This window comes from Xiphophorus maculatus, chromosome 13 (assembly GCF_002775205.1).
Source record: "Xiphophorus maculatus strain JP 163 A chromosome 13, X_maculatus-5.0-male, whole genome shotgun sequence".
NCBI lineage: Eukaryota > Metazoa > Chordata > Actinopteri > Cyprinodontiformes > Poeciliidae > Xiphophorus > Xiphophorus maculatus.
This window is the reverse complement of record NC_036455.1, coordinates 3,129,845-3,156,751: the sequence shown is the minus strand read 5'-3', so window position 1 is coordinate 3,156,751 and position 26,907 is coordinate 3,129,845. Positions and strand designations below refer to the sequence as shown.

General features: G+C 37.7%; 3 protein-coding genes across 3 annotated transcripts; 2 read left to right on the top strand and 1 right to left on the bottom strand.

Annotated features, from left to right (window-relative positions):
* Nucleotides 1–1,855: 1,855 nt before the first annotated feature.
* On the bottom strand, nt 1,856–5,741 carry LOC102223877 (1-phosphatidylinositol phosphodiesterase-like). Its single transcript, XM_005796528.2, has 4 exons — nt 5,626–5,741; nt 5,253–5,318; nt 2,737–3,307; nt 1,856–2,423 (listed from the first exon to the last, which is right to left on the bottom strand). The coding sequence occupies exons 2-4, from the start codon at nt 5,288–5,290 to the stop codon at nt 2,067–2,069; spliced, it is 966 nt and encodes a 321-aa protein (XP_005796585.1). The 5' UTR covers nt 5,291–5,318; nt 5,626–5,741; the 3' UTR covers nt 1,856–2,066.
* Nucleotides 5,742–11,627: 5,886 nt separating this feature from the next.
* LOC102231751 lies at nt 11,628–14,388 on the top strand. Its single transcript, XM_005796473.3, has 2 exons — nt 11,628–11,713; nt 13,364–14,388. The coding sequence occupies exon 2, from the start codon at nt 13,395–13,397 to the stop codon at nt 14,079–14,081; it is 687 nt and encodes a 228-aa protein (XP_005796530.1). The 5' UTR covers nt 11,628–11,713; nt 13,364–13,394; the 3' UTR covers nt 14,082–14,388.
* Nucleotides 14,389–16,027: 1,639 nt separating this feature from the next.
* Nucleotides 16,028–26,700, top strand: krit1 (KRIT1, ankyrin repeat containing). Its single transcript, XM_005796474.3, has 17 exons — nt 16,028–16,231; nt 18,080–18,249; nt 18,325–18,478; nt 18,551–18,643; nt 19,458–19,587; nt 19,671–19,914; nt 20,012–20,121; nt 20,782–20,925; nt 21,824–21,980; nt 22,085–22,192; nt 22,436–22,592; nt 23,279–23,430; nt 24,521–24,687; nt 24,798–24,885; nt 24,964–25,170; nt 25,968–26,084; nt 26,374–26,700. The coding sequence occupies exons 2-17, from the start codon at nt 18,148–18,150 to the stop codon at nt 26,461–26,463; spliced, it is 2,220 nt and encodes a 739-aa protein (XP_005796531.1). The 5' UTR covers nt 16,028–16,231; nt 18,080–18,147; the 3' UTR covers nt 26,464–26,700.
* Nucleotides 26,701–26,907: the final 207 nt, after the last annotated feature.

The window sequence follows — 26,907 nt, the reverse complement described above, 5'->3', positions numbered from 1 at the left end:
GCTATCAACCAGGCGAAGCTGAAGATGTGCAGGAAGGTCATGCAGGCCAAGCTCAGGACGTGAAGGGCTCCATCCTGGAAGCCGCTGGTGCAGTAGGTGAAAACCAGAGACAGGAGGCTGCTCGCTCCCAGTACCACCAGGTAAATGGGAATGTTGGGCTGCACGGTACAGCGATGCATGTGTGTGGCACCTGCACAGCAGCTGCAAACGTTACACCTTTATCTGCTCAGAACTGGAAGTGTAAGTAGAAAAGTTAACCCACCCAGTCCAATGGCTGCGATCATCACCATCCACCAAATCATGTTCATCACAACTACAACAGCAAAGACGCAGAGAGATTAGAAACTTTTATTTAAGTTATATTCTGAAGTAGCAGACGAATGGCTTACCGGTCGCTGCAACCAGTCTGGCACCTTGAGGTCTGTAGTCCATTGTTAGACGTTGGATTTGACTCAACCGAGGGAGTTTTACCGTGAAAAGAAAACCTTTAAATCTTCTTTCTTCTTCTAGGTAAAGACTTCTACATGGGTCGGTCTTAACACATTGATAAGTGACACCGTTTGCTGTTTAAACAGGATGTGAAGTCGCTTGGTTGAAACATTTCAACCACTATTTCGCAACAGCCCCTGCTTCAAGGAGGAAATAATGATAAAATCAGAAACTTTCATCTGATGCAAACAAATTAGCATCCAAAAATATGGCTCAATCACTCCAACGGAGGCCTCTCGTTTTCTTGCAAATCTGACTTTTTAGAAAGCGGAGAGGCTCTCCTGTATTTCAACAAGTCTACAACCTATTTAATTCAAAATTAGCTGCAAACCCACAAGGTGCAATTTCCTGTGGTCTGTAATCTTTCTGAAGAGTAACTGGATGCTAGAACAAGACAAACGGCTGATGCACAAACTTTGTGTTTAGAAAATTATGAAGAACTAAAAGGTGCTTTAAGTTAAAGTGGAAAATAAACGTTGCTTTTTTTCTTGACACTTTTCCAAAGGAGATTAAACACATGTAGAGTCTTCTTATTAATTTGTTGCCCTCTAGTGGTGGTTGGTTGCACTGGAATTTATTTACAGGTTTAATCAGGGTAGAAGCGCACTCTAAACTTGTCAAGATTTTTATTTGTTCAAATATATAACCAGAGCTGCACAGCTGGTGGCGCTGTTGCCTTGCAGCAAGAAAGTCCTGGGTTTGAATCCCGGCCTGAGGTTTTGCTGCATGGAGTTTGCATGTTCTCCCTGTGCATGCGTGGGTTCTCTCTGGGTACTCCGGCTTCCTCCCACAGTACCAAAACATGACTGTTAGGTTAACTGAACGTGTGTGTGTGTCTGTGTTGTTCTGTTTGGACTGGACACCAGTCCAGGTGTCGACGATGGAGGTATAGATTTTAAAACCCTGGCTCACTGTTTAACATTACACTTGTTGTTTTGGTGTATGTCATAAAAATTCTTAATAAAATACCTTAAGATTTGTGATTCTGATGTGATACAATGCACAAAAAATATGTTTGCAAGAAACAGAATTACTAGACATTGACTTTTTGCACAATTTAAACTCCTTCAATGTATTCTGTTTAAATATTTTGTGTTGTTCTTTTCCTATTTATTACTGAGTAGTTCTTCGGGTTTTGTTCTTTTTTTAATCATAGTTATTCAATGTTTCTATTTTATTTTGCCCAACTTTTACTGTTACTCACTGACATACAAATAAAGCAATATTCTATTATATTCTACTCAGGAAATCGTCAAGGTATTTTTCTAAGCAGCACAGGAATTCGATAAGACTGGAAAAATGGATCATAACAAGACATGAAAGCACAAATAGCTTAAACAATTTCATTTATTTGTGTGAAGCTTGTGTTCAAATTCAAAATAAAATTTACTGGGATTTTTCCCCCAAAAGTTAAAGAAAATATTTCTTTTTTTTAACCTGTCATTTTCTTAATGATGATGAGGTAACGACTAGTGAGTAGAAAACAGGTTTGGTTTAAAAGTTTATATATTTCTCTGGGCTGCTGTTAGAAATCTACTGAATTTTTACAAACTTCTGAGTTACAACAACAGTATGGGTCAGTTATTAGCTGCAAAATGCTTGGCCATATATCGGAAATAAAAAATTGCACGTTTCACATCTGCTTTGTTGGTTTTCACGACCTCTCTCAGTTGGAAATTAATGATGGTTTGGATGATAGGAGCAGCTGGGAAGTCCATGCATATGATTCCAAGGCGCTGGTTCTGGTCGGTCTTGGCCTGCAGGTACTCGTACAGCTGTGGGTTGATTCCCTTTGCGACAGCTCTGGGGTGGGCGAACACACCAGCTCCACTGGAGTAGGTTAGAAATATCTGAGCCATATTTCCTGACGGTGCGGCCTCCAGGTGTTTGTAGACACTCTGCCACTTCTCCTCCAAATTCAGCAGAGAGGGAACCTGCAGGCAGAAGCCAACGTACGTCACTGGAAATACTTAAAACTACAATGAGAGCAAATTTATTAGGGTACCATGAACCTAAATTTTTATTTTTGATTAAAAAAAACATAGACGCTTTCTCCTCTCCTTTTTTAGTTTCACAGCAATGCTTGTCTGATTCTTGTTGGATTTAGAACTTTAATCTCATTGGCCAATAAGAAACTAATCAATAATTATTGAAGTGACAAAATCTGGTTTAAAACCAACAGTATATCATGCCCATTCCAATGGACATGGAGATAAACGTCCAGACAAAAACATTAACTCCTCATACCTTCCAGGCATCAGCTATATCCAGGGAACCGTAGCGCATTCCCAGATCCGGGCCGGTAAAATCCTGCAGGATGATGAGTTTCCCTCGGGCCTCAGCCATGGTTGGCACCAGGCGGCTGTGCCACAGCAGGTCCCAATGGCCGTAGCGATGGATGAAGTCGACCACAGCGCCGTAGATGTTATTTGTCTCACTGAATTCCTCTTTCACACGCATCAGCACCGTCTCACTTGGGTATTCGTGCAGGAAGTCAAACACGCCCTCTAACACTTGTCCAAAGTGAGCCCACTGGTAGGAGACTCCGTGGTGGATGGTGAGATTCCCGTTGACGTGACGCACGCGGACATCTAGAAAACGGATGCCGGCTCGGAGCTGGGAGGCCAGGCTCCAGGTCTGACACTCTGCGTAGACGCCGCCATACAGAGACATGGTGTTGTGCGTTCCTGGCATCGTGACAACAGACAGCGGCTGATCATCAGGGATGCTGGCCATCCAGGAAGGGTTCAAGAACTCAGGGTTTGGAGTGTCGTCATAGTCGGGTCTCTGGATTGCTCCAAAACTAAACCCGACGACTCTAAAAACAAAATGAAACCGGTTCATTATACTGTCCAGGCACGTAGCAGCTAAGTGGCATTATGATGTCACCAGGTGACGGAAAAGATAAAATGTCTGGATGTGAAAAAACTTTCTCTAGCTGAACAGAAACAAAACTGAAATTATTATCTTTGGACCTCAAAAGGAGCGATCCAGAGTCAACACACAGCTTCAATTATTATAGCTAGAAACTAGAGATCAGGTCTGTGTGGTGACGATCTCAGACCTGAACATTCAGAAACACATGAAGATAGTTACAAAATCAGCCTTCTATCACCTGAAGAACATTTCCAGGATTAAAGGACTGGTTCTCTTGGGTCTCAGTGCAGCATTTTAAAACCGTTGACCATGACATATTACTAAAACAGCTGGACAGTTGAGTCGGACTTTCTGGTCCAGTACTCAACTGGTTTGAATTTTACATAAAGAACAGAGATTTCTTTGTTTCAATAGGTAACTTCTCATGGAAGCGGACAGAATATGTGGGGTACCCCAAGGTTCAATCCTAGAACCCCTCTTATTTAATATCTTTATATTTCCCACTAGCTCAAGTTATAACTGGAAATAAGATTAGCTACCATAACTACGCTGATGATACACAGCTTTACATTAGTTCAGAGTCACCTGGACTCTGAACCCAGGTGACTCTGAACCCATCCGAGCATTGAACAGATTCTTAGAACAGATAAATGTGTTGATGTGACAAAATGTTCTCCAGCTGAACGGAAACAAAATTGAAGTTATTATTTTTGGACCTAAAGAGGAACGATCTAGAGCCGTGGTGCCCAAAGTCGGTCCTCGAGGGCCAGTATCCTGCATGTTTTAGTTCTCTCCCTGGTGGTACCAACAACCTTTTCAGCATGTCAGTGCTCTTCTTAAGCCTCTAATCATTGGATCCAGGTGCATTAAACCAAAGAGAGAACTAAAACATGCAGGATGACGGCCCTCGACGACCGACTCTGGTCTAGAGTCAATGCACAGTTTCATTTATTACAACTAAAAACCAGCGATCAGACCTGAAACCTGGGAGTACTGATGGACTCTGACCTGAACCTTCAGAGCCACATACAGAGGGTTACAAAGTCGGCCTTCTATCACCTGATGAACATCTCCAGGATTAGAGGATTTATGTCTCAGCGAGATCTAGAGAAACTCATCCATGCATTTATCTTTAGTACCAAATCATCTAGTCTTCCAGCTGCAGCTGGTCCAGAATGCTGCTGCTCGTGTTCTGACTAAAACCAGGAAGATAGAGGACACCACACCAATTTTAAAGTCCCTAGGATCCCTGTAGCTCAGAGAACAAAGTATTAAATAATGTTGTTAGTTTATAAATCACTAAACGGCTTAGCAACACAATACATTAAAGATCTGATGTTGTATCAACCTTCCAGACCTCTCAGGTCTTCTGGCTCTGATTCTGGTTCTGTTCCACACCCAGAACTTCTTAAGCCTGGAGAAGTAGCATTCAGTAGCATTTGGTGTTTATGCATCATCATTACTGGCATTATGGCTGCGACTAACAATTATTTTAGTAATCGATCGTTATATTAGGAGAAAAAGGAGAAAGATTGCAAGATACCAGAGGGTGGCATGAAAAGTAGCAACATCTCAAACTATCAAATTGGAAATGAAACCTTTGGCACACTGGTCAATAATGAACAAATGAAATGAGTAAATGGACAAAAGATTCAGTCAGGTTAGTTACAAAGTGGCTCCAGGACAACAAGGCAGTGTTTTGGAGAAGCCATTACAAAGTCCACAGTCTGACAGAATCACTTTTTATACAGTGTGTGTAAATACATGCCATTATCAAAAAATGTATTTCATAACAACAATAATTATAAATATGCACCATAGATGGATTATGATTGTCTAACTTTGTGTTCCCTGTGTCAGTGTGTGGCCTGTTTGAGCACCCTTACCCCAGCAGGAGCACCAGCTCCGGTAACAGCTTGAACATTTTCACCGATGTCGTTCCTTTTCCAGTCCTAAAAAACAATGTAATGTAAACGATACAGCGAGAGAGAAAAAGAATCATAAAGCTAGCATTCAATTTGTTATCATTCTCAGTAAAGGTGAATAATAAAAAGGACAAGATATCTGATTAAAAAACTGTGGCTTGCCTACATTTAGTGTCCATTCGATAATCACACAGTTTGATTGTGGTTCAAAGCCAGCTCAGCCTTTTGCTCACCAATACGGACCACTTCAATGGCCGACTTAAACCCTCCTAATCCCAAAAAACTGAACGCACTGCTGAGTCAAACATGCTGCTCAGTTCAATAAAGTTCATACCTGAAACTGCAGGTTCAGTCCAGTCGGTCCGGTCTGGCCAGGGTTCCAGCGGACGATGCACAGAAAGAGCAGGACAGAAAGAAGCGGGGACAAAATGACAGCCAGTGTCAACCTGGGTTTTATAGTGAGAAAAACTGCAGAAGAGCAGCTGAGCCGCGGGTGGGAGGGGAAAACACACGAGGGTGGGGGCTGAGAGGCTCACAAAATACCGGTTTCTAAATCTATAATAGCTTTAAAATTACTTATTTATATAAAATATTTTTAAAATCAACCAGTTTTTACAATTTGCACATCAAAACTCTATATGAAACTATAAAAACATGTTTATTTAACCTGTCCAGGTGTAGTGTGCTGATTAAACAAGTACAGAAATAGCTGGATATTTGCTCCAAGTAGAAACTATTTATACACGTCTACTGCAGCTGACTGTTTTCTCACAGTTTTTATTTTTTTTATTTTTATCATTATAACGCATAAAAGGAGGAATTTGATAAGGTTTGGAATTACAGTGCTTCACAAAAGTAAACCAACCTGTTGAACTTTGTCACGAATTTCAATGTGTTTTGCTGGCAAAAAGCAGCAATGATGCATGATTGTCACAATTTTTACAAATAAACTATGAAACGTTGGGTAGGCTGGAATAAATCATTTTAGATGTTCTAACACGTTTTCTTCAAGGCTTGAGCTTCATCTCACTGAACTCTGACCTGCTTGACTGTCCTGAGTGAAGAAAAGCAGCGCCACAGCATGATGCTGCCACCACCAGGTTTATGTCAGTAATGCTGTGTTCAGGTTGTATTCCTTTCATTTTATTTATTTCAAACAGACAAAAAGTAAAAACAGAAAAAATAGTAATAATAATCATCATGCCCACTGACATGAAATTTTCCAGAATTTGTTCGAAAAGGAAGAAATCTTATGATTTCCTGTTCATCTTATACTCAAGAACCAAATAAACTCCTAAATTATTCCCACATGAAATTACACTTAACCTTCATATTCTCATGGTTAAATGTACAATTATTTATACATTTTTAGTATCAACAATATTAAAAATGTCTCCACCATCCTATACAACATATTGATGTGCACTGCTAATGTAAATCTAGTTTACAAACGTCATTTTGTAAAATAAACAAGACATAATATGACAAATTGATTATTTTCAAACAGACTAAAAGTTCACAGAATGCAGAACAATGACTCTTTTTTCACTTTCCCAAAATGTAGATGCAAACACAATCTCAGAAAACTAAAAACCAAGTTGATTTCCTTCTGAGTGAAACTTTGAATAAAAAATAAAATTCAAAGACAGCAAATGAAATTCCCTCCATAAGAAGGAAAATGCATCTATGAATAATTCTTTACTGCTAATTAATTACTGCACTAATAAAAGCAACATTTAAAAAGTTATTTTTATTTCCACACAATATTTAAAATAAAATCCTTCCAACCACTGAACTGTCATGTGTTGTAGAAGAAAGACTGACAACAGAAAGGAGTGTGTGTTTGGTGTGTGTGATATCTAGAAAAGCCAGCAGATGTTTCCGGTTTTGATCTCAGATCATCACAGTAATTTAAATATTACACAACAACAACCTTGTCCAGTTATGTAATGCCATGTTTAGTCAGTTGCTAAAAAAAAGTTGCAGATCCAAACTGTGCAGAAATTCCTATCATTAAAAAAGAAAATCACAGAATGCAGAACTAAAACTTTTTTAGATTTTGAATAAACATTTCAGTAATCTTACATAAATTGCTCATGTGTCAACTTTTTAAAGTATCTGCTTCAAAGATCAAAATTTAAATAAATGAAATGAATTGATTTAACACATTCTTTCTCAAATTAAAAGTTAAATTTCCCAAAACATAAATGCAAAGACATTCTCAAAACCGTGTTGATTTCCTTCTGAATGACACATTGATAAGAAAAAAACTCAAAGACTGTAAATAAAGTCAATATGACTTTAGTAACAAATAGAAGGAATAAATTTATGTCAAGATGTAATGGATAATTAAAGTATGTACAGTAAATATTTCTACTATTTCTGTTGTCAAACTAACACTATTCTTGTCTGGTCAACCAAACTGGTTATGAAGGTGCAGCTGGAATGTTTTATTTACATTTGGAGGAAGTTCTCTAATCCAGTCGGTGCAGGAAAAGTATAAAACCTTTCTTTGAGACCACACGTTTGCACACATTTTATAGAAATGTAAACATTTTCCTTGCTATCTGAGATTGAATCTGACTAAATGTTTTCCTGTATTACGTAAAATAGGATTAACAAAATAATATGTTTGTAAATAGAATAATTCTTTTAGCAATTGGTAGAACTGTCTTTGAAACTCTGTGATTTCAGCCACATTTTGGACTTGAGCTTCTCAAAGTAGTAGTTGGTCTAAAGATACTAACAAAATCTTTTCAACTGTGTTATGAATTTGTTTTCATTTGAGATGAAAACTTTGCGAAGGCCACTCCATCGTTAAGCCAGTTTGTAATTAATTTGGTTGTATTTTTAGCTTATATATATAGGTGTGTTTTTTAATAAAGCTGCAGTATTTGCACATGATGATCTGTTTGGTTAAATTCACCAGTCCCTGCTGCAGCAAAACAACCCCGCAACATGATGCTGCCACCACCGTACTTCACAATTAGAAAAAGGTTCTCTGGAATATGTTTTTAAGGGAGTGCGTGTATTTGGAAATTGTAATTTGACTTTTTGTTTCGGATGGTGTAATGGCCTCTTCCTCACTGAGCGGTGTTTCAACCAGACACTGTCTTACCAGCAAGTCACTTTTGCTTTAGTGTGCATATTTATGTACAAGTTATGTACGATAAAGTTCAGGTATCGTACATAAACCACAGTACAACACAGGCTTTCTTCCAGAAACATAACCTGTTCTTCTTTACTTGCTGGTAGACAAACTATCAGTTGTTTTATTAGGAAAAGACGGGCTTTCTTCCAGAAAAACCTGTTCTGCTTACTGGAAAGCAAAACTATCAGTTGTTTCATTATCTGTTTTTTTTATATATATATATATATATATATATATATATATATATATATATATATATATATATATTCATATTTAAAGTTAGTTTCTTTTTACAAGCAGAAACCCTCATTTAAAAAAAATGACATTCACAACTTTTATTAGAAGGCAGTGCAGTCAGCAGTGCTTATGAAAAAATAATTATGAAGAGGCACAAACAAAAACAGATGAAGACGATTTTATTTAAATATAAACTTGTCTTACAATCCGAGAAAAATGTGTTGGAGTTATCACAGTTTTAGGCTTTATTTTTGAGACATTTGAACTTGTAGTCAGGGAACTGTACTTTAATAAACATAAGTTTAATTTAACACACCAAACTAGGAATTTTTCCGGTCATCAAGTCAAAGTAGGAATCCTTAGCAGATTATATTGCTATCTGTTCTTCTGTAGCCCTCAGGATTGGGATACACATCATTTTAAATCAACGTACTGCAATACAAACCTATATCATGACATTAATTCATTCGTGTATTTGTTATAAGTAAATAGAAATAAGGAAAAACTATAATAAAATAAAAGGTCAAGATTTATTTTAAGCAACAGATTAACTTTTGTGTGGTCGTACTTGTTTTTATTTTGTGTATTTTAACTTATTTATGTTTTTTTTTTGTTTATCCTTTTACTTACTTCGTGTTGATGTCGTTAGAAATAAAATAAAATCACAGACTTATTTTACATACATAAAAGTCCATTCATAGAAATGTAGTGTTTAGTCTATTCTCATTCTTGTGCTCTGTCACATTTAAAAACTGACGTCAATCCCGTAATTAGAAATGAAAAGAAAGCATGCACAAATATATGAGGAGAATTTTAATGAGCTCTTAGATTTAAAAAAAAGTCTTTGTTTACATGTCACTAAGTATGTTTTGCTTTCATTTCTCTTTACTACGAATTTCCTTCGTGCTTCGCCGGCGGAGCAAGTTCTAAAAATAGCCATTGTCATTAGGCAGCAATGCCAAAGAAATTATTTAATTTAAAGTTTTTACATCGAATTAATAGCATTTGTTTATATTTAGATTTTTTAAAAGTAAATTATAAAAAAAAGTTTAAAATAAATTCCTTTTCTATGGTTAAAGTTCAGAACTATGCAGGATTTTATCGGAGGGCAGCAGCGCCTGCAGCCTCCGCCTACCTTAAGATTTTTCTTGAAAAAAAGAAGAGAATAATTTCTGAAATTTTTATTATCTAACCCTCTTTACAATTAACAAAACTGTGGAGAAAAAAAAGATCTTATGTGTCAAAACATCTTGTACGTAGCGCACGTCTGAGTCTGTGGAGGTCAAAGGGCACGCCAAGGCTTAAATCTTATTGGTCAGTTTGCTTTTGTTTATTTGGCGGCTTGGCGCTTTTTCTGTAAGCTAAAAATGAATGACAGGAGTTTGAACCTCCCGTAGTTCTAAGAGGTCGTTTGGATCCCGGCGGAGCTTTGTACAGTGTGCAGTTCTGGCGGGTCATCGGTTTCTGAGCTTCTTTGATGTTTCCTGAACTGGAGAGCTGATGGGTCACCTGGCTGACATGTGCCGCTCTTCCTGAGCGTCGCGCTAAGACTGCAGGTTAAACAATTTAATCTAGTCTTAACGTTCCCCACAAGAGTAGAAATTAAGCAAACATTGTTGCTTCACCTTCTCCTCCTTTGGACGCCTGACTCCACCTGAACCTGGGAATCAACATCCTCCTCTTTCCGTGGATCACATGGTCAGGCTTCACTTCTATGTCTTTATTATTTAGCATCGTTTGTGTAAAAAAAAAAAAAAAAAAGGGTGCTGCTTTAGTGGTTTAAGTTTGTGCTGCTTTTGTGCGACCTGCACATGATGTTTGTTGGAGAGGTGGTTGTGCTCTTGCAGGTCAGGTGCAGTGATAGTTTTGTACCTTCCGATCTGTCGGACATTTTTTTTTTTTCGACATCTGCTGGTGTCAGCCAGCGGGTGACCCGTCAGCTTTTAAGTTTGTGAAACCACAAAAACAGCTAATAAACCGGCGACCTGCCAGAACCGCACACTGCAAAAAGCTCAGGCAGGATCTTAGAACTGCGGGAGGTTCAAACTCCCCTCATCATTTTTAGCTACCAGGAAAAGTAAACTGACCAATAAGATTTAGGCTTTGGCGTGCCCTTTGACCCCCACAGACTCACACTGATGTGCGCTACATTTTCTTCTTTCTACAATTTTGTTAATAGTAAAGAGGGTTGGATAATAAAAAAATACAATAATTTTCTTTTCTTTTTTTTATTTTAAGGAAAATCTCAGTGCGTCCAGCTGCAGCTGCAACAATCCAGACTCTCAGTGACTTGTGGGTAATTTAGAGTCACACAGAAAAGCTCCAAAAGGGAATCAAACTTAAAACTCTGAACTAAGAACTAATGATCACATAATATCAATCAACCATAGCTGCCATGGTAAATTATTACTGATAACTATTGTCAGTAGTTCCTAACGTTAATATGATCAGGCAGCACGTAATCATATTTACATACCCACCCCCACACAGCCATATTGTTCTGCACTTTGCACACATTATCTGTACTTTGCCATAATTGGACCTGCTGCTACTTCTTTGGATGGTTGAGTGCCTTTAGTTAATTTAGTTGTATATATTGTTATTATTATTATTGTGTGTTTGCTTATTTTTACTGTATATATTTGACCTTTTGCACGGGAGCTGCAATTGAAATTTCGTTGAATTCTGTTCAATGACAATAAATGCTATCTATAAATGTATTATTGTTATATAGGCCGAGCCAAGAACATTTATGTCTGTATCAAACAAGTAGCCCCCAGGCTCAAAAAGGTTGGTGACCCCTGCTCTAACTAATAACCTTAAGGTCAAAAAGCCTGTGGTTAGAACTCCAGTGACGCAGATGAAGGAGGTCCTCCTTAACCAATCAGAACAGGACAGCCTCCAGCCACTTCCTGTTGCTTGTGCCCTTATTAGGAAATTAGGGGTTGGCTTTAGCTAACTGGTGTGGAAAATGGTGGAAAGGAGAGTCAGACAGCAGCTGTAGTCGGACGGGATACAAACAGTTTTATCTCTGGTGAGTAAACACGGCGGGCCTTTCTGGCTTTTTATCTCTGATATGAAGGATTTTTAGGATCTTTGTATGACAGCTGGATCCAGCTGGGAACTGATAGGATCATGACAGACAGGTTCAGTCGTTAAGCAGCAGGAAATCAGGAAATGGGAGCTTGAGAACAAACGCATCTAGAGTTTCACATTAAAAATGGGAAATAAAACGGCTACCCGAGGCTGTTTTAAGATGCTAAACAACTTTCGTAGAAGGTCATTAACCTGCCAGCATTTTTTCTCGTTTCCAGTTCGACTTGTGTTGGTAGAGATGGAGACACACCTACTGTTGTTTCTGAGTTATTTTTCCAGCAGAACGAGACTGAGCGGGATGATTAATGTCACAACTATGACAGAGATCCAATACAACAGGACTTGTGCTGAGGCCCCAATAATTTAGTTTAGTCTGTATAAAATAATACTAGAGACCTTAAAAAAGACTGCCTCTTTCTGGTGAACTATTAGCATGTATGTTAGCAACATTTTCATATGGTTTTATCTGGAAGAAGGTATATATATATATATATATATATATATATATATATAAACATGTTTTAAATATTAACACGGGTTTCTCAATATCTTTGACAATTGTTATTCCTTTTTAGTGGTTGGAATAAATGTCAGATGGGTAAAAACCTGTCATCCAACCTAGAGGCAATTATATTATATTACATTTTAAAACACAGTGATGGAAAATATTCTGTCTTGATGTTAGTTTTTAGGGTAAATATTACAATAAAATTCTTAAATGGAAATGAAAACAGTTTCCAAATGTCTGATGGACTATTTTGTTGGGCAGGCAAATCAGTTGATTTTTTTTAAAAATATATATATTTTACTTCTAAACATTACACCTTTGAGTTGTTTTTTAAAAATCCTTAAAAAAATGTGCTCCTCATCAGGTAAAGTAAAAATTATGTTCTACAATCAAAACTTCAATAAACTACGGAAATGGGGGGAAAAAATAGCAGGTCACGCATCAAGATTCTTGTCTTCAATGAAAACCTTTCATCTAATCCATCCATCCATCCATTTTCTGTACACCCTTGTCCCTAGTGGGGCCAAGAGGTTAATTTAATGCATAAAGTGCATTTCATATTTTCTAGTTTACAGCTGGGTTTTCTTTTACTGAAAGCAAGCAGGCTAATGCATGACCTGGAGGTACGTGAGGCATTAAAAGAGCTCATATGTGAGACTAAAACAAGGGCCCTGCAGCACTTCTACACTCCTCGTCTTTCAATCAGATATTCAGTATATATTTATTTAATATCATCAATGGGAATTCTTAGAACTGAAACCCATAAAGGAAATAAAAACATGCTTTTGAGTTGAAACTGTGTGGCGGGAACATATTTATCAGTGTACGGATACATTTTGTAAATTTCTTTCTGCTGTTTTGAAAGACAATCTAGATATTAAAGTTTTAAATATTAACTTTTATCTGCTTGTACAGTAATCATGTCCCTATATGATTACTGCTCCACTTGTCATGAAACAACGTCTTAACTCAGAGTTTGGTACAGGGTCGCACAACATCTTTTTTGGCATTTGGAAAACAATTTTTGTCCAACACTGTGTAATAGTGATTTTTATTATATTCCATTTACTCATCTTCCAGAGTCAATCAGTGTGGAGGTAGACTTGCAGTCATGGCTGATGCTCAACAAATCAAGAAGACCGCAGCCAAAGTCCTGTGCTGTGTGGAGAAGGTGTCTTCCTTCGCCTCCTCCATCGACCCCATCTTTGGCGTCGTCTCTTCTCTGGTTGGTGTGGCAAGAAAGGGCTTGGCGGATGATGAGACCCACGCCTTGGACAAAGACTTTCAGGCAATCCACGCCAAACTGGAGAGCATCTCCGAGAAAAACAATCAATGCCTGAGACAGATCCGCGTCAACGAGGTGAACGAAACATACGGGAAGTATGAGGAGTACATCAAGCACCAGTACAATGCCTTCAACAACATGGTGGCCCAGGTGAAGAAAGACCCAGACAATGCCCAGGTGCACATGGAGACCTTTGAAAAGATTTACGCGAGAGACAAGTCAGATCTGGGCCTGGATGTGTTCTATCGCGGCGTGATGGGCGTAAAAACGGTGTTTGGAAGAGCTCTGCTGGATGTGTACTTCGATAACTGCAAGGGAGACCGCGAAATCATGGAGCGCCACTGCTCTCATATCGCGCATCTCTTCCACATGGGCCTCATCGCACTGATGGGGTTCACTGCTGTCACTGAGGATGATGAAGACGAAGTGCGCGAAAAGTGGGCCAAGAGGGTGTCTGAGATCCAGATGAAGATGGAAGACGTCCTCAAACAGTGTGAAAACAACTCGACCTGAACCAAGAAACAAGGAATGTTCTCTGGGTTTGCTGCCAGAGAACATCCTGGCAGCAAACACAGCCTGAAATCTAAGCAGGAAAAATAATTAGTTACCTAAAATTTAAAAAAATGTACACTTATAGAAAAACCAAAGCCATGTTACATGTGCGCATGGGTGCTGCAGCTGCTTCAGTATGGTTAGCATAGACTCAATTTGTTATGACCAATATAACTGTATGCTGCTTTGTGTCACATCTCAATAAATGCTGAAGTTTTATACAATCTGTTCAACTAAATGAATAAATTATTGTCGAAGTTGTTCCATATTTGTTTCCAGGTTACTTTCTCCAGCTTACGATCTGTACGTCAAATACAGGAGACAGAAAATAAACGCAAGCCTGCTTGAGCTGACTAAAACACTTAATCTGAAAAGGATCTGTGGCGTTAACTCCCTAAAACCACTCTTCCTTTTTAACAAAGCGCTGATAGAACTCAAATGTATTCATCCGTATCTTATATAAAAACATAATTTCCTCAAAAGTGACTCATAATCCATCTATTGAACATGGTTGAGTAAAAACTGGTTTTGGGAGGAACCAAAAGGCATGATTCATCTTCTTGGTGTCAATTTATTTTTCTGTTATTGTTAAACGTGATAATGAAAAAAGGGTGGCATGATGTTCAGCAGTAATAAAAATTGGTGTCATCATGAGTTATTGTTAGGCTGAGCTTTTTTTAGAGTCAAACGTTTTATGTTGGCGTGTAAGGGAAACTTAAACCACTTAGGTATTTGGGGTATGATAAGGTTGAGTAAAAACACAGTTATGTGGTATTCACACAAATATTTGGAATAAAAATGTATGTTTACCATTATTTAAACAAAAAAGAAGCAATATTGATACTAATATTGCTACTTTGATACTACCTAAGATTATAGTCTAAAATTAAAGAGAAGCAGCAAAGCAAATGAGGTGGAATAGCAGAGGTGGCCAACAACTCATGGCGTCATCCATGAGTTTGTGTCAAATATTGTCTCTGCTGTGGGGAAACTGAGCTGTTGGCATGTAATGACAGTCCTGAGACTGCTCTTCAGTCAGAGGCCTCTTAAAATGTCTTGCAAAACTGACTGCTACTGGAAATCCTTCCTAACACGATCCACAATAACTCTGAAAATACTTGGATGATATGAGTTAAGACGTTTCATTTTCCTTTGGGCTAAAGTGTTTCTGAATTGACTCTAAAAGAAGGAATTGAATAAACACCTGCAAAATGTAGCAACTGTTTTTAAGAGCTAATTGTGCAGTATACTTACTACACCTTTGACTATTTTTACTCTTCATAGATTAACACAGACAGCATAAATCCTCCATTGATCAGTTACACTTTTATTAATGTGCTTGAATCAAACTTAATAAGCAAGGTTTCCACTTTAAAAACGAGATATTTTGAAACCTGAAGTATTTCCTCTGCGTTCTGTGTATATTTATTACTTTACCACATAGGCCTACTCATTTACAGATAAAGCTAGTTTACTTCCGTGCTTGTGTTTTACCAAGACGTTCGATGGTTGCCTAGTAACCGTGGTAAGCTAAGTTAGCTACAGACTAGTATGAGCTTATTTTAGCTATTTAGAGAGGAAACAACACATATATCGAAAACAAAAACTAATGACGATGAGAACAATAATCGCCCTAATATGTTTGTAATGTTTTTGTTCTCACACGGTACATTATTTATGTTGAAAATCAATGTTGTGGTAATTTTCTTTTTAGCTACTTGTTTTTTTTCCTGGTGGTTAAGAAAGGCGTAAAAGTTTTAGTTTTACAGTTTTACAGGTTTTGCTAGTAATTCGTGGTGGTTTTCGGGTAAAAACAGAAGAGCGCCTCACCCTGTTTGCACCTGCTCTACCTCACCACCAGAGGTCGCTGTCGTGCAACAGCTGCCGCCGCCGCCCGCCTCATTGAAACGTAACGTGATTCCTCTGTTTGTGTCTGCAACCCTGCCCTGACTGAAAAGGCCTGCGACTGCTTCAAGCTCCCCCCAAAACTCCGCTCTCTCCGGTCGGTAACCTGGAGTAACTTTCTGGCCTCGACTTGCGTATCAAAGCCGCTGAAAGCCACCGGAGAGCCGAGCGGAAGAGAAGCTCGGTCCGTTAAAGGAGCGGACTCGGTAAGTTTCAGCTGATTATGGAGCGGAAAACTGGGTAGCACCCTCTGCTAAAAAAAAAAAAAAAAAGCTGATGGAGTTGAGTAACTGGACTTTATTTTTTCCTGACGAGAAAATATATGTAAACACGCTACATCTGACAGGAGAGTGTGCGTTCAAGAATAGAATATATTTTATAGTTTATGGAAAAAAACAGTTTAAAGTTTGGTTTCCGGGGCGTGACCTTCCTTTGAACTCAAGTCGGTTTGTGAGATAGATGTTGGTTATTTTCATCTCTTGAATATTAATGTATTATTAAATATCTAATAACAATTACAGGAATAATATACAAGAGGTTTACAATGTAAAGAGGCGGACTTTAAGGAAGTATTACAAAACCTGAAGTAGTTTTTAGGTCGATAAAAGCCTCAACGACTGTGTTGTGGTTGATATTGATTACTACATTTGACTCCATGTGATTGCTTTAAATATGTTTAATACATTAAAGTAAATGAGCTACGCAATAACCCAATCTGCTTTTTTGTGTTATTGTTATATTTTTCCAAATTTGTGCAAAAATGATTAATGAACCCCTGATAAATAATGGCTCTTTTCTAGAGGTTTTTCTTTTAGCATTATGACCTAAAAAAACCCCCAATATTCAAGTAAATTTGTTTAACTTTATTTTTAGTTTTTACCATGTATACAGCTTCTCTCTTGTTTTGATTAAAGCTACAAAAATTGTAATTTCTGTCTTAGTGAATTGGACAACAAAAATCAAGAAAACCAAAAAATATAATTATTATAAGTATGGAAACAACAGTATCTTAAAAATCACATCTACAAAAAAGTGGAATTGTTTGAGCATGAATCAAACATAGGAGTTGAGAAATTTTATAAAAACATTTCTTAAGAGAAGAAAATAAAAACAAGATTTTGGGTAGAAATATGATTATATATATTTATTTTTTGATGTGAATGTAGATGGATTAAATTCAGCATTTACTTATGGTAAAGTTAGAATGAAACAGTTAATTGGATATACTGTGATTACTCCATTATTGATATAATTGTCAACTAATTTATCAATTTGATTAATTGTTAACTGGAGTATTTAGACTAAACAAAATCGATTTGCTGGAGAAAAAACCATATGTAAAATAGCAATTAAGCCAAAAATGGACAAAAAATATATATATTTTGCATAAAAATTGTTCAGATTCACTAGAGGAATGCTGTGTAGGAAATAAAATTTTATTTTTTTTATTTAAAAAAGGAATTCAATTATTTGTTCGAGTCCTATGTTTCTAATATTGTACTAAAACACCTTTAATAGTTAAAAATATATGTAGAGTGTGCCATTTGTTTGAATCTGATTAATCATCAGAATAATCAGTTACTGAAATAATTGTTAGTTGCGTCCATATGTAAATTTTATGTAATGTTTACACAAGGTTTGCACAGTGGATTATAAGCCTGGTGGGCCACCAGGCTTCACTTGAGCCCCCACCAGGCTTAGGTTTGTTATTTATTTTAGTTTTTTTTAAATCATTGCCTTTTTTAAGGCTTTATAGTTGGTGTTTAGGTATTAATCTTCCAGTCTTCTAGTAACGCATAACTCTCAGGTGATATTTAAAAATTTGCTGTCAACTTTAAACATTTTGTTTACTCAAAAACATGGCGGCCGGCTGGATGAATGACTGCCCTAGCTCCCAGAGCACTGGGCTTAGCAAGTTTTCTGGGTGAAACCCTGTTTACATCTATGATTAAAATGTATATTTTATCTAAAAAAATGATAGATTTTGCTAGCTGTTGCATGAGAGACCATTTTCTGCCTTAAATAAGCAGTTTTTATGCTTTCTGTTGCTTCAGACATGCCTCTCCACAGTATCTGGCCTCCCTGTTGGACGGTAACCTGCGCCTGAGGAAGATACGACACAATGGGCAACGAGGACGGCTCAGAAGACGTCTATGTTGCCGTCATTCGTCCAAAGAACCAAGTCAGCCTGACTTCAAAGGAATACAGGGCCAAAGCTTATGAGGTATGCCGAGCTGAAAATTAAATATTTCTAGGATTTGTTTAATAATTGAGTCTTTTTTCCCTTTGGCTTGTGAAGATCCTGTTGAAAGAAGTGCCTTTGGAAGGGAAGGAGAAGAAGCGGAAGAAAGTACTTCTGGTGACAAAGATTAAGCCAGGAGACAAATCTAAATCCATATTGGATTATGTCGACGAAACAATAAAACCAATCTCCAATAGCCAAAGCTTCATAGGTGAGGATGAGACTGGCTCGCACAAACACGTCGTCTGACACAACCTGAGAGCTCAAGAGTTTTGCTTTGCAGGAAAGCGTGTGGTGCACATGAAGAAATTTATCCTTGAAGGTGACAATGAAGGGAAAGAAACTTCTCTGTTTGTGGTGCCAGTCAGCGTTAAAGGTGAGTTTAAAATGGTTTCACTGTTTTTTATTTTTCACCATTTTGTCACGTTTTATGTGATAGACCAACACAAAGTAGTGCTTGATTGTGATGTAGAATAAGAATGTTTTTTTGGGATAAGCTTTTACCAGTTTTGCACAATTGGAGAACTGGTTCTTCTTTGCAAAGTCACTCACTCAGTACAGTGTAGGGTTGATCTATCAACTGGTTTTGGGATTTAACGATAGTTGGATAGAAAAGGTGCTTAATTTGAGATTTATTTTACAGAATTTGAATCGAGTGAAGCTTAAACTATGCTGTTTGAGGAGACCTGGGTTGAACATATTGAGAGTCTGTATTCTCCACCATGTTTTAATTCCAAGGTTTCCACCAGAAAACTTGCTAAGCCCGGTGCTCAGGGCGCTACAGCAGTCATTCAGCCTGCCGTGTTTTTGAGTTAAAAAAATGGTTGACAGGAAATTTGAAAATATCATTTGATAGTTAAGCATTTTTGGAAGACTGGAAGATTAATACATAAACACCAACTATAAAATCAATCATTAAAAAAACAACAACTAATAAATTAACAATGCTAAGCCTGGTGGGGGCACAAGTAAAGACTGGTAGCCCGCCAGGCTTATAATACACCGAGGGAAATCCTGAATTCTTATATTAACAACAACAACATTTAACTTGCATGCTTTCTTTGTTTTCACTTCCAGGAAGACCAAATTTGTGGCTCTCAATGTGAACGATTTAGAGAAGGGTTAATGCTTGTGGATGATGCTGTAGTTTTTGCTCTGCTGGCTGCAGATTAATGAGTCTTCTTGCACAGATAACAGCAAAGCCATCCACATCTCTGGGAGCCCCAGCTTCTACTGTTTCCAGGACATCATGCGTGTGTGCAGTGAGACCAGCCCTCACTTCTGCTCCATCACGTCCAAGATGCTCCTGGCTTTAGATAAGTGAGGACACTTTCTTATTATCCTGCTGGCTGTGTTGGGATGAGTAGTTCAGGCTTGAGTTTTTCTGTTTTCCACCTCTGCAGATGGTTAGCGGAGCAGCACACTGTCCCTCATGCCATCCCCGCCCTTTTCAGGCCGGCTCCTGTTGAGCGAGTCAAAACCAACGTGAACAACCCGGCCTACAGCAGCGAGGGAAAACTGAGCGACGAGGGTCTGCACATGGGGTACACCGCTCTGGAGATCAAGAGCAAGATGATGTCCCTGGAGAAGGCGGACATGTGCATCCTGAATCCTCTGTTTGGCTCAGACCTGCAGTACACTAACCGGGTCAGAGATCCCATCTCTCAGAAACCAGATACTGTTTTCATCGCAGCTTCTCTTTCTGTTCTGTTGGAACCATAATGAGCTCTCTCTCTTGTTCCAGGTGGATAAAGTTATCATTAACCCTTACTTTGGTCTCGGAGCACCGGACTATTCCAAGATCCAAATCCCCAAGAGGGATAAATGGCAGCATAACTGCGTGGGAGAAGACAAGTGAGGCTTTAAAATCTGGCATTAACAATAATAACGTTTACTGTTCAAATGATTAATCGTGATTAATCTATTATTGAAATAGTTGTTGATTAATAGAGACTCAAATAAGGGACAATCTAGGCAGTAATTAAGCCAAAATAGCACAAAGAATAGATACATTTTGCATTTAATGTAAAAAAACAGTTTATAAATCTGTTCTACTCAAAACTCCTTAAGTGGCGTAGTTTTAGTTTCTACCGGATCAAATTATGTAATCAAAAAATATTCAATTAAGTACAACTATTAATTAGTTAATCCAAAAAATAAACAGATCACCTCAACACTGTATTGTTGCAGAAAGGGTTGAGCTTTTCACATGTTGATTTACTATTTTAGCTGCAAATGCATCATTTGCTACAAATGATCAGTAAAATGTTTATTTTCTTATTAAAAAGGATTTGAATTGTTTATTTGCACATTTTTATGTATTTCTAGTATTGTGTAAATAAGACATAAGTGGTTAAAGTAGAAAACCTACAGAATGTGCACATTTTTGCATCAGATTAATCATTTAATCATCAGGATAATCGATTACTAAATACATTTTTTAGTTGCAGCTGTAATTTACCATCAGATTTATCTTTCCAGTTCAAACCTGAGTAATTGTTTTCATTTTCACAGGGATCACCAGTGGGTGGACGACTTCCCTCTGCACCGCAGCGCCTGTGAGGGAGACACAGAGCTGCTTTCCAAGCTCCTTGAGAGTGGCTTCTCAGTCAAGCAGCTGGACAGCGACCACTGGGCCCCCATACACTACGCCTGCTGGTGGGTCAAGCCTCCAGCGTCTTATAGCATCTTCACCTTGTTGTGCTTTAAGAAGGATGTGTATGGATCAGGTTTTCCCCCAGAAAACTTGCTAAGCCTGGTGGTTGGGGCTCTAGGGCAGTCACTCATCCAGCCAGCCGCCATGTTTTTGAGTTAAATTAATGGTTAAAGTTGACAGGAAATTTGAAAATATCACCTGATAGTTATGTGTTATTGGAAGATTAATACCTAAACACCAAACATAAAGTCTTTAAAAAAGCAATAATTTAAAAAGAACTAAGATAAATAACAAAGCTAATCCTGGTGGGGGCACAAGTAAAGCCTGGTGGCCCACCAGGCTTATGATACCGTGGGGGAAACCCTGTGGATGCTTGAAGTCCTTGAAAACGCTTGAATTTCAAGTGGGTGTTTTCAAGGTTTTGAAAGTGCTTGATAATGAAACTGCACAGTTTTGTAATGAAGTGCAATTTAACACTTGATCAAAAGCTTAGATTTAGAAAGCGATATTTATAGTTGAAACTAGATGTTTTCATACACCTATTAAAAAGACATTTTTTGGGGGAAATCAGTGGTCGGCCGATTTTTACATATGAAGCCGATCTTATTCACCGATCTTATCTAGCTTGGCAACGGTCTAAGAATCAAACACTGTCCTCTTTTGCTCTCCGGTGAGAAAGATTTGACTGACAGACCGGCCCAACAAGCTATGTCTGCACATTTACAATTAACAATAGTTACCACACTGTTGCCAACTCAACAACTTTCTTGCTATATTTAGCAACAATTCAGACAAAACATTGGTATCGGCCAAAATTGGAATCGGCAGGTTAAGCTTTTTAAAAGATCCGTAATCGGCAATCGTTGCACCCCTGTTTGACATGCATCTGATTTATTTAAGGCACGGTAAAGTGGAGTCAACAAAAATATTGCTGGAGAAAGGCAAATGCAACCCCAACCTGCTGAACGGGCAGCTCAGCTCACCGCTGCACTTTGCAGCCAGAGGAGGCCACGCTGAGATAGTGAAGCTCCTCCTGCAGCACCCGGAGATCGACCGGGTAGGAAACGCGGCTAAGTTTTTATCCAGAAACTTTGGTTCCTTCTCCTCCTACTATTGTTTTTATCTTAAAGTTGATTCTTATGGTGACTTTTCTGACTTCAGCACATAGAGGACCAGCAGAAGAGATCGCCACTCCAGGTGTGTGAGGAGAACAAACAGAATGAGTGGGAGGAAACAATAAAACTTCTGCAGCAAGCTAACAGCAAACCAGTGAGTTGTTTTTTTTAGGTATATATCAGTTTAAGAGGTACAAATACTACAGAATCATTTACATACTTTTTCAACTTTTGAAGTTTCAGGGGTATTAATATGTTTTCAAGCCAGTCTAGAATCTATATTGTTGAAAATGTAACGAATTTTTGCAGTTTTAGCCACTAGATGGTGCTGTTTACTCAAATACCATCCTGATCTCAAGCTAACCCCCAGGTTTTACTGCTTGTTTGTGTTTTTCAGTATGAAAAGGTGCGGATATACCGCATGGACGGCTCCTACCGCTCTGTGGAGCTGAAACACGGCAACAACACAACTGTGCAGCAGATAATGGAGGGCATGCGGCTTTCCCAGGAAACCCAGCAGTACTTCACCATTTGGATCTGCTCAGAAAACCTCCGTGAGTCACATCCTTTGTCTTTTAATAGCCATTGTGAAATATATATAGTTTTCTCTTGGATGAATTGAAATGTATATTAAAAATGCAATACTTTGCTTGTTTGGAATATTTTTAATACTGGTGGGGCTAAAAGTTTTATTTGAGTTAATTGCAGGGGGTCTGTAATTAATCTCATTTTAATCGAATACCTTTTTGCTGCTAAATTATTGAATAAATAGGCATATGAGCTCAACAACAAATATATTTATTGTTTTTAATCTGTTATTTGGGTTATTCATCCATCAGACTGGTGAAAAGTGATTTTATACCCATTCAAATTTCAGTAGTTTCTGATCATTCGTGTACAACTTATGTGAAAACGTACTTTTTTAGGAATTTGGACGCTAACATTAGCATTGGAGATGTCTGTACTGCTAGTTTTTGACACAAAAATTAACCCTGTGGGTTTTGTCGTCCATTGTGGTTGTTTCCGCTTGTGCGTCAGATTTACAGGTGTTCCAGAAACACAATACAAAGGTTCTGGCTTGGGACTTTTGTTTAGAATAAAAGAAAATGCAATCAATTTGGTTTCATTTGTTAGTGTCTTAAAATGGGTGTCTTTATTTATTTGAAATCAAAGTGTTAAAGTCCTGTTAAGTGTTGTCAGGCACAGACAACCGAACGATTTGTGTGTGTTTGTGTGTTAGACCTGCAGCTGAAGCCGTACCACAAGCCTCTGCAGCATCTGCGGATCTGGACGGAGATTGTGACAGATTTGACGGTTCTGGATCCTCAGAGGGAAAGTCCGCAACTCTTCCTTCGCAGAGACGTACGACTGCCTCTTGAAATAGAGAAGAAGGTACGACAGAGTTTGAATTAAACTTTTTGTTTACAGCCTTTAGTTTGCTAGTCAGAATCTGCGTTTCCATTGACCATAAAACTTGGAAAATTGGAATTTTGAAAAACAGATTTGGTTAATGGATACATGACGATAAAAAAAAAACTCACACTAGGACGACGTGGTTTTTACAAAGGCGTTTAAGGGCCTTCTAAAAAAGAAAAAAGGACACTTTTGAACTCCAAAAGTTTAATATTTGCAACAAAAAAAATCCAAAATTTTATGCTAATCTTACACATTCTCTAAAAAAGAAAAAAAAGGACTTTTCAGAGTTCTCAAATGTATTAATTTTTTACTTTTAAAACGCAAAACTTTCCAAATTTTTTTTTAAATTATTATTTTTAAATTTAGCATAAAATATTGTGAGTTTTTTAGTGGAAATTTTCAGTCTTTCAAATTCAGAACTTTTTTTTTTTTTTTTGAGAAAATTTCAGAGATAAATGTTAAAATTTCTGAGTTTTTGTTAGTGGAAATTTACTCTTTAAAAAAAACAAACAAAAAAAAACTAATATAACCCTTTAGTGCTGTTGTAGGTTTTCCAGCTGTAAATTGGTGTTTTTCACAAAACTGCAAAAACACACCGGTTTGTAAACGCCATGCAGCAACATGCTTATTTGTATTTCTGCAAATAAAGTCCTCCACCAGAGGTTTTCCGAGGTTCATTAAAAGTTTAATTTATCATTCAAAAGTGTTGAAATCGAAACTATTCTGTAAAATTACAGTCTTCCCCAAAACACCACATATATACGTAGACACTCAGAGAAGTATAGGTGGTTTGTTACTCCAATGTCTAAATAAGACGCCATCCTCTCCTCTGATGACTGAATGTGAGTATACGTCATTTAAATATTTACATTCATCGCTGTCATGCTCTTTAATGACTTATTGTGTGAACAAGTTTATTCATGTGTGATTTTAATTTTATTTCTTACGTAATGGAAACGCTGCAATTGCAAAATTTGTTTGTTTTTTTTACATTAGCACAACATTTTGTGCACATTTGTAGCTGCTTGTCCGTAAATGTCCCTTACCTGCCACTGTTTTAAATCAGGTGGAGGATCCGCTGGCCATCCTCATCCTGTTTGATGAGGCCCGTCACTGCCTGCTGAAGGGCTACTTTCCCGCCCCGGACAGTAAACTGATAACTCTGGCCAGTCTCCTTCTGCAGATCATCTATGGCAACTATGAGAGCAAGAAGCACAAGCAAGGCTTCCTCAAGTAGGACTGATTTCACATCTCATAGCAACACCAGATGATTATCCAGTGTTTCTCTTGTATTTAAAATTCAGTTATTGAAGCTAGGTCTCTAATTTGTTTTACTTGAACAGTGAGGAAAACCTGAAGTCAATCGTGCCAATATTGAAGGTGAAAAGCAAAGCGTACCACTGGACCAACAGGATTCTGCATGAATACAAAGTACACTTTTATTTTTTATTATTTCCCGTCAGTCGTAAAATCCTCCCTGAAGCTGAACCCTCCATCGTTCTCCACCAGGCTCTGAGCACCAGTGAAGGATTGAGCAAAGAGATGCACCACCTGCAGAGACTCTTCTTACAAAACTGCTGGGACATCCCAACCTATGGAGCAGCTTTCTTCACCGGCCAGGTCTACACCAAGGCCAGCGCGAGCAACCACAAGGTCATCCGAGTGTACGTCGGGGTCAACACCAAGGGCCTGCACCTCATGAACATGGAGACCAAGGTACCTCCATCACATTTTAGGGAATTGTTGTCAATTATAAATTAACAACATATTAAATACATTTTTAAAAAATGGCAAAAACAATAGAAATACTCAATAATTCTGGAAATCTATTAAATTATAAGGCTTTACATCGAATTTACTCTTATATATTTATATTTCTGTATGTATAAATGTGGAAATGTGGGATTCCAGATATAAAACGATAAAATAATAACCAATACAGTCACTTTTATTATAGTATATTTTGTTATTAATAAGGCTGGTTACTATGAACATACAAATCCAAAATTTTGTAGGTCTATTATCATAAGGTTTTATGATTTGATTCATTACAAAATAATGCAAATAATGTTTAGAGTAAAGTTTGGTTTATTTGCCAGCTGTGGTGCAAAAAATATTCACATTATATGAATCCAAATGTGATTTGCAACATGGTTTCAAATTTAAAAAACAAGCTAAAAACAGAGGTATTTTTCTAAAGAAAACATGGGCCTTAGGGTTATAAATGTAAATAATGTTAAAATGTGTATTTGATTAATTTTTTTGTTTTGGATTGAGTAATTTTCATAAGAAAATTATGTATATATATTTTAATACGTTGCAGTGATTATGAGGAGTAATTTAGTTCAATTTGATGTGTAGGACAGGCATAAATATAAGCCTTGTGCCTCTGATTTTACATTTTCAGTCACGCTGTTTAAACTGTTGTAGTGTAATGAAGTGTTAATAAATTATTTGATGACTGACTGGATAAAAAAAAAAATCAATCAATTTCTTCTTTCTTTCTGCCGCAGGTCCTTCTCATCAGCTTGGAGTACGGCACGTTCATGTGGCAGCTCGGACATGCTGACCAGTACTTCCAGATCCACAGCGGGGACAACAAAATGAACTTCATTGTGCACACAAAGCAGGTAACGGCTCCAGAGCATCAATAGATTCAGCTGGGTTCAGGTTTCAGACGTTGGAGTTGTGTTTAATTGTTTATTACTCTTCAGGGACATGTGGTTTGTTTGCTTTGACTTCAGCTGGTCCGTCCTCAGACTTTATCTGAACGTCCTTCATATTTACTTTGGATGTGCAATTTCTTAGAGTTCTCCACTCAGAGAACAGATAAAACTTTAGCCTGAAATGCCAGTCGAAGTGAAGGATGAATAGTTTTATCTTTAAAGTGATTTCCTTTTGTTCCTTGTGTTTTTCTAGGCGGGCCTAATTGTGAAGCTTTTAATGAAACTCAGTGGACAGATGACTCACACTGATAAAGGCCCTACGGATAAATACGCCTACGGCTGAGGACATTTCCAGAAACCAGATCTGCCAAAGACCTGAAAGCACATCCTTGCTACTGACCATCATCATCTGACTACAATAGTTCTGGATAAAGAGTTAAGACTCCACAACAGCCTTAATTTGTACAACAATCAGACTTCTACATGTCCTGACATGCCTTTGTGTATTATGAGTCCAGCGTTTGGATCTATGTAAATATGGTTTATTTAATGTTTGTTTTAATAAACAGATATATGAAGATTTGTCTGTAATCTGTGTTTAACCTCTCAAAGTCAATAGAAGACTCTAAATAATATTTAAAAAAACACCACTGACCCCCTTGGTAAATTTTGTACAGATTTGCCATTGGGAGTAAATAAATGTGACTAAATTTATTGCAGTAAAACAAACAAGAAAATCCCACTATACCACTATGCACAGACATGTTATGTGTTTTTATTTCTAAGA

What these genes read in the sequence shown, in the direction of transcription:
- LOC102231751 (XM_005796473.3), top strand. Translation starts at nt 13,395, where the DNA reads ATGGCTGATGCTCAACAAATCAAGAAGACCGCAGCCAAAGTCCTGTGC.
- krit1 (XM_005796474.3), top strand. Translation starts at nt 18,148, where the DNA reads ATGGGCAACGAGGACGGCTCAGAAGACGTCTATGTTGCCGTCATTCGT. An exon ending in ACAGGGCCAAAGCTTATGAG is followed by an intron (nt 18,250 to 18,324) that starts GTATGCCGAGCT and finishes TGGCTTGTGAAG; the next exon opens with ATCCTGTTGAAAGAAGTGCC. An exon ending in CCCATACACTACGCCTGCTG is followed by an intron (nt 20,926 to 21,823) that starts GTGGGTCAAGCC and finishes GATTTATTTAAG; the next exon opens with GCACGGTAAAGTGGAGTCAA.
- LOC102223877 (XM_005796528.2), bottom strand. Translation starts at nt 5,290, where the DNA reads ATGTTCAAGCTGTTACCGGAGCTGGTGCTCCTGCTGGG. An exon ending in GAGCTGGTGCTCCTGCTGGG is followed by an intron (nt 3,308 to 5,252) that starts GTAAGGGTGCTC and finishes TTTTGTTTTTAG; the next exon opens with AGTCGTCGGGTTTAGTTTTG. An exon ending in ATATAGCTGATGCCTGGAAG is followed by an intron (nt 2,424 to 2,736) that starts GTATGAGGAGTT and finishes TTCTGCCTGCAG; the next exon opens with GTTCCCTCTCTGCTGAATTT.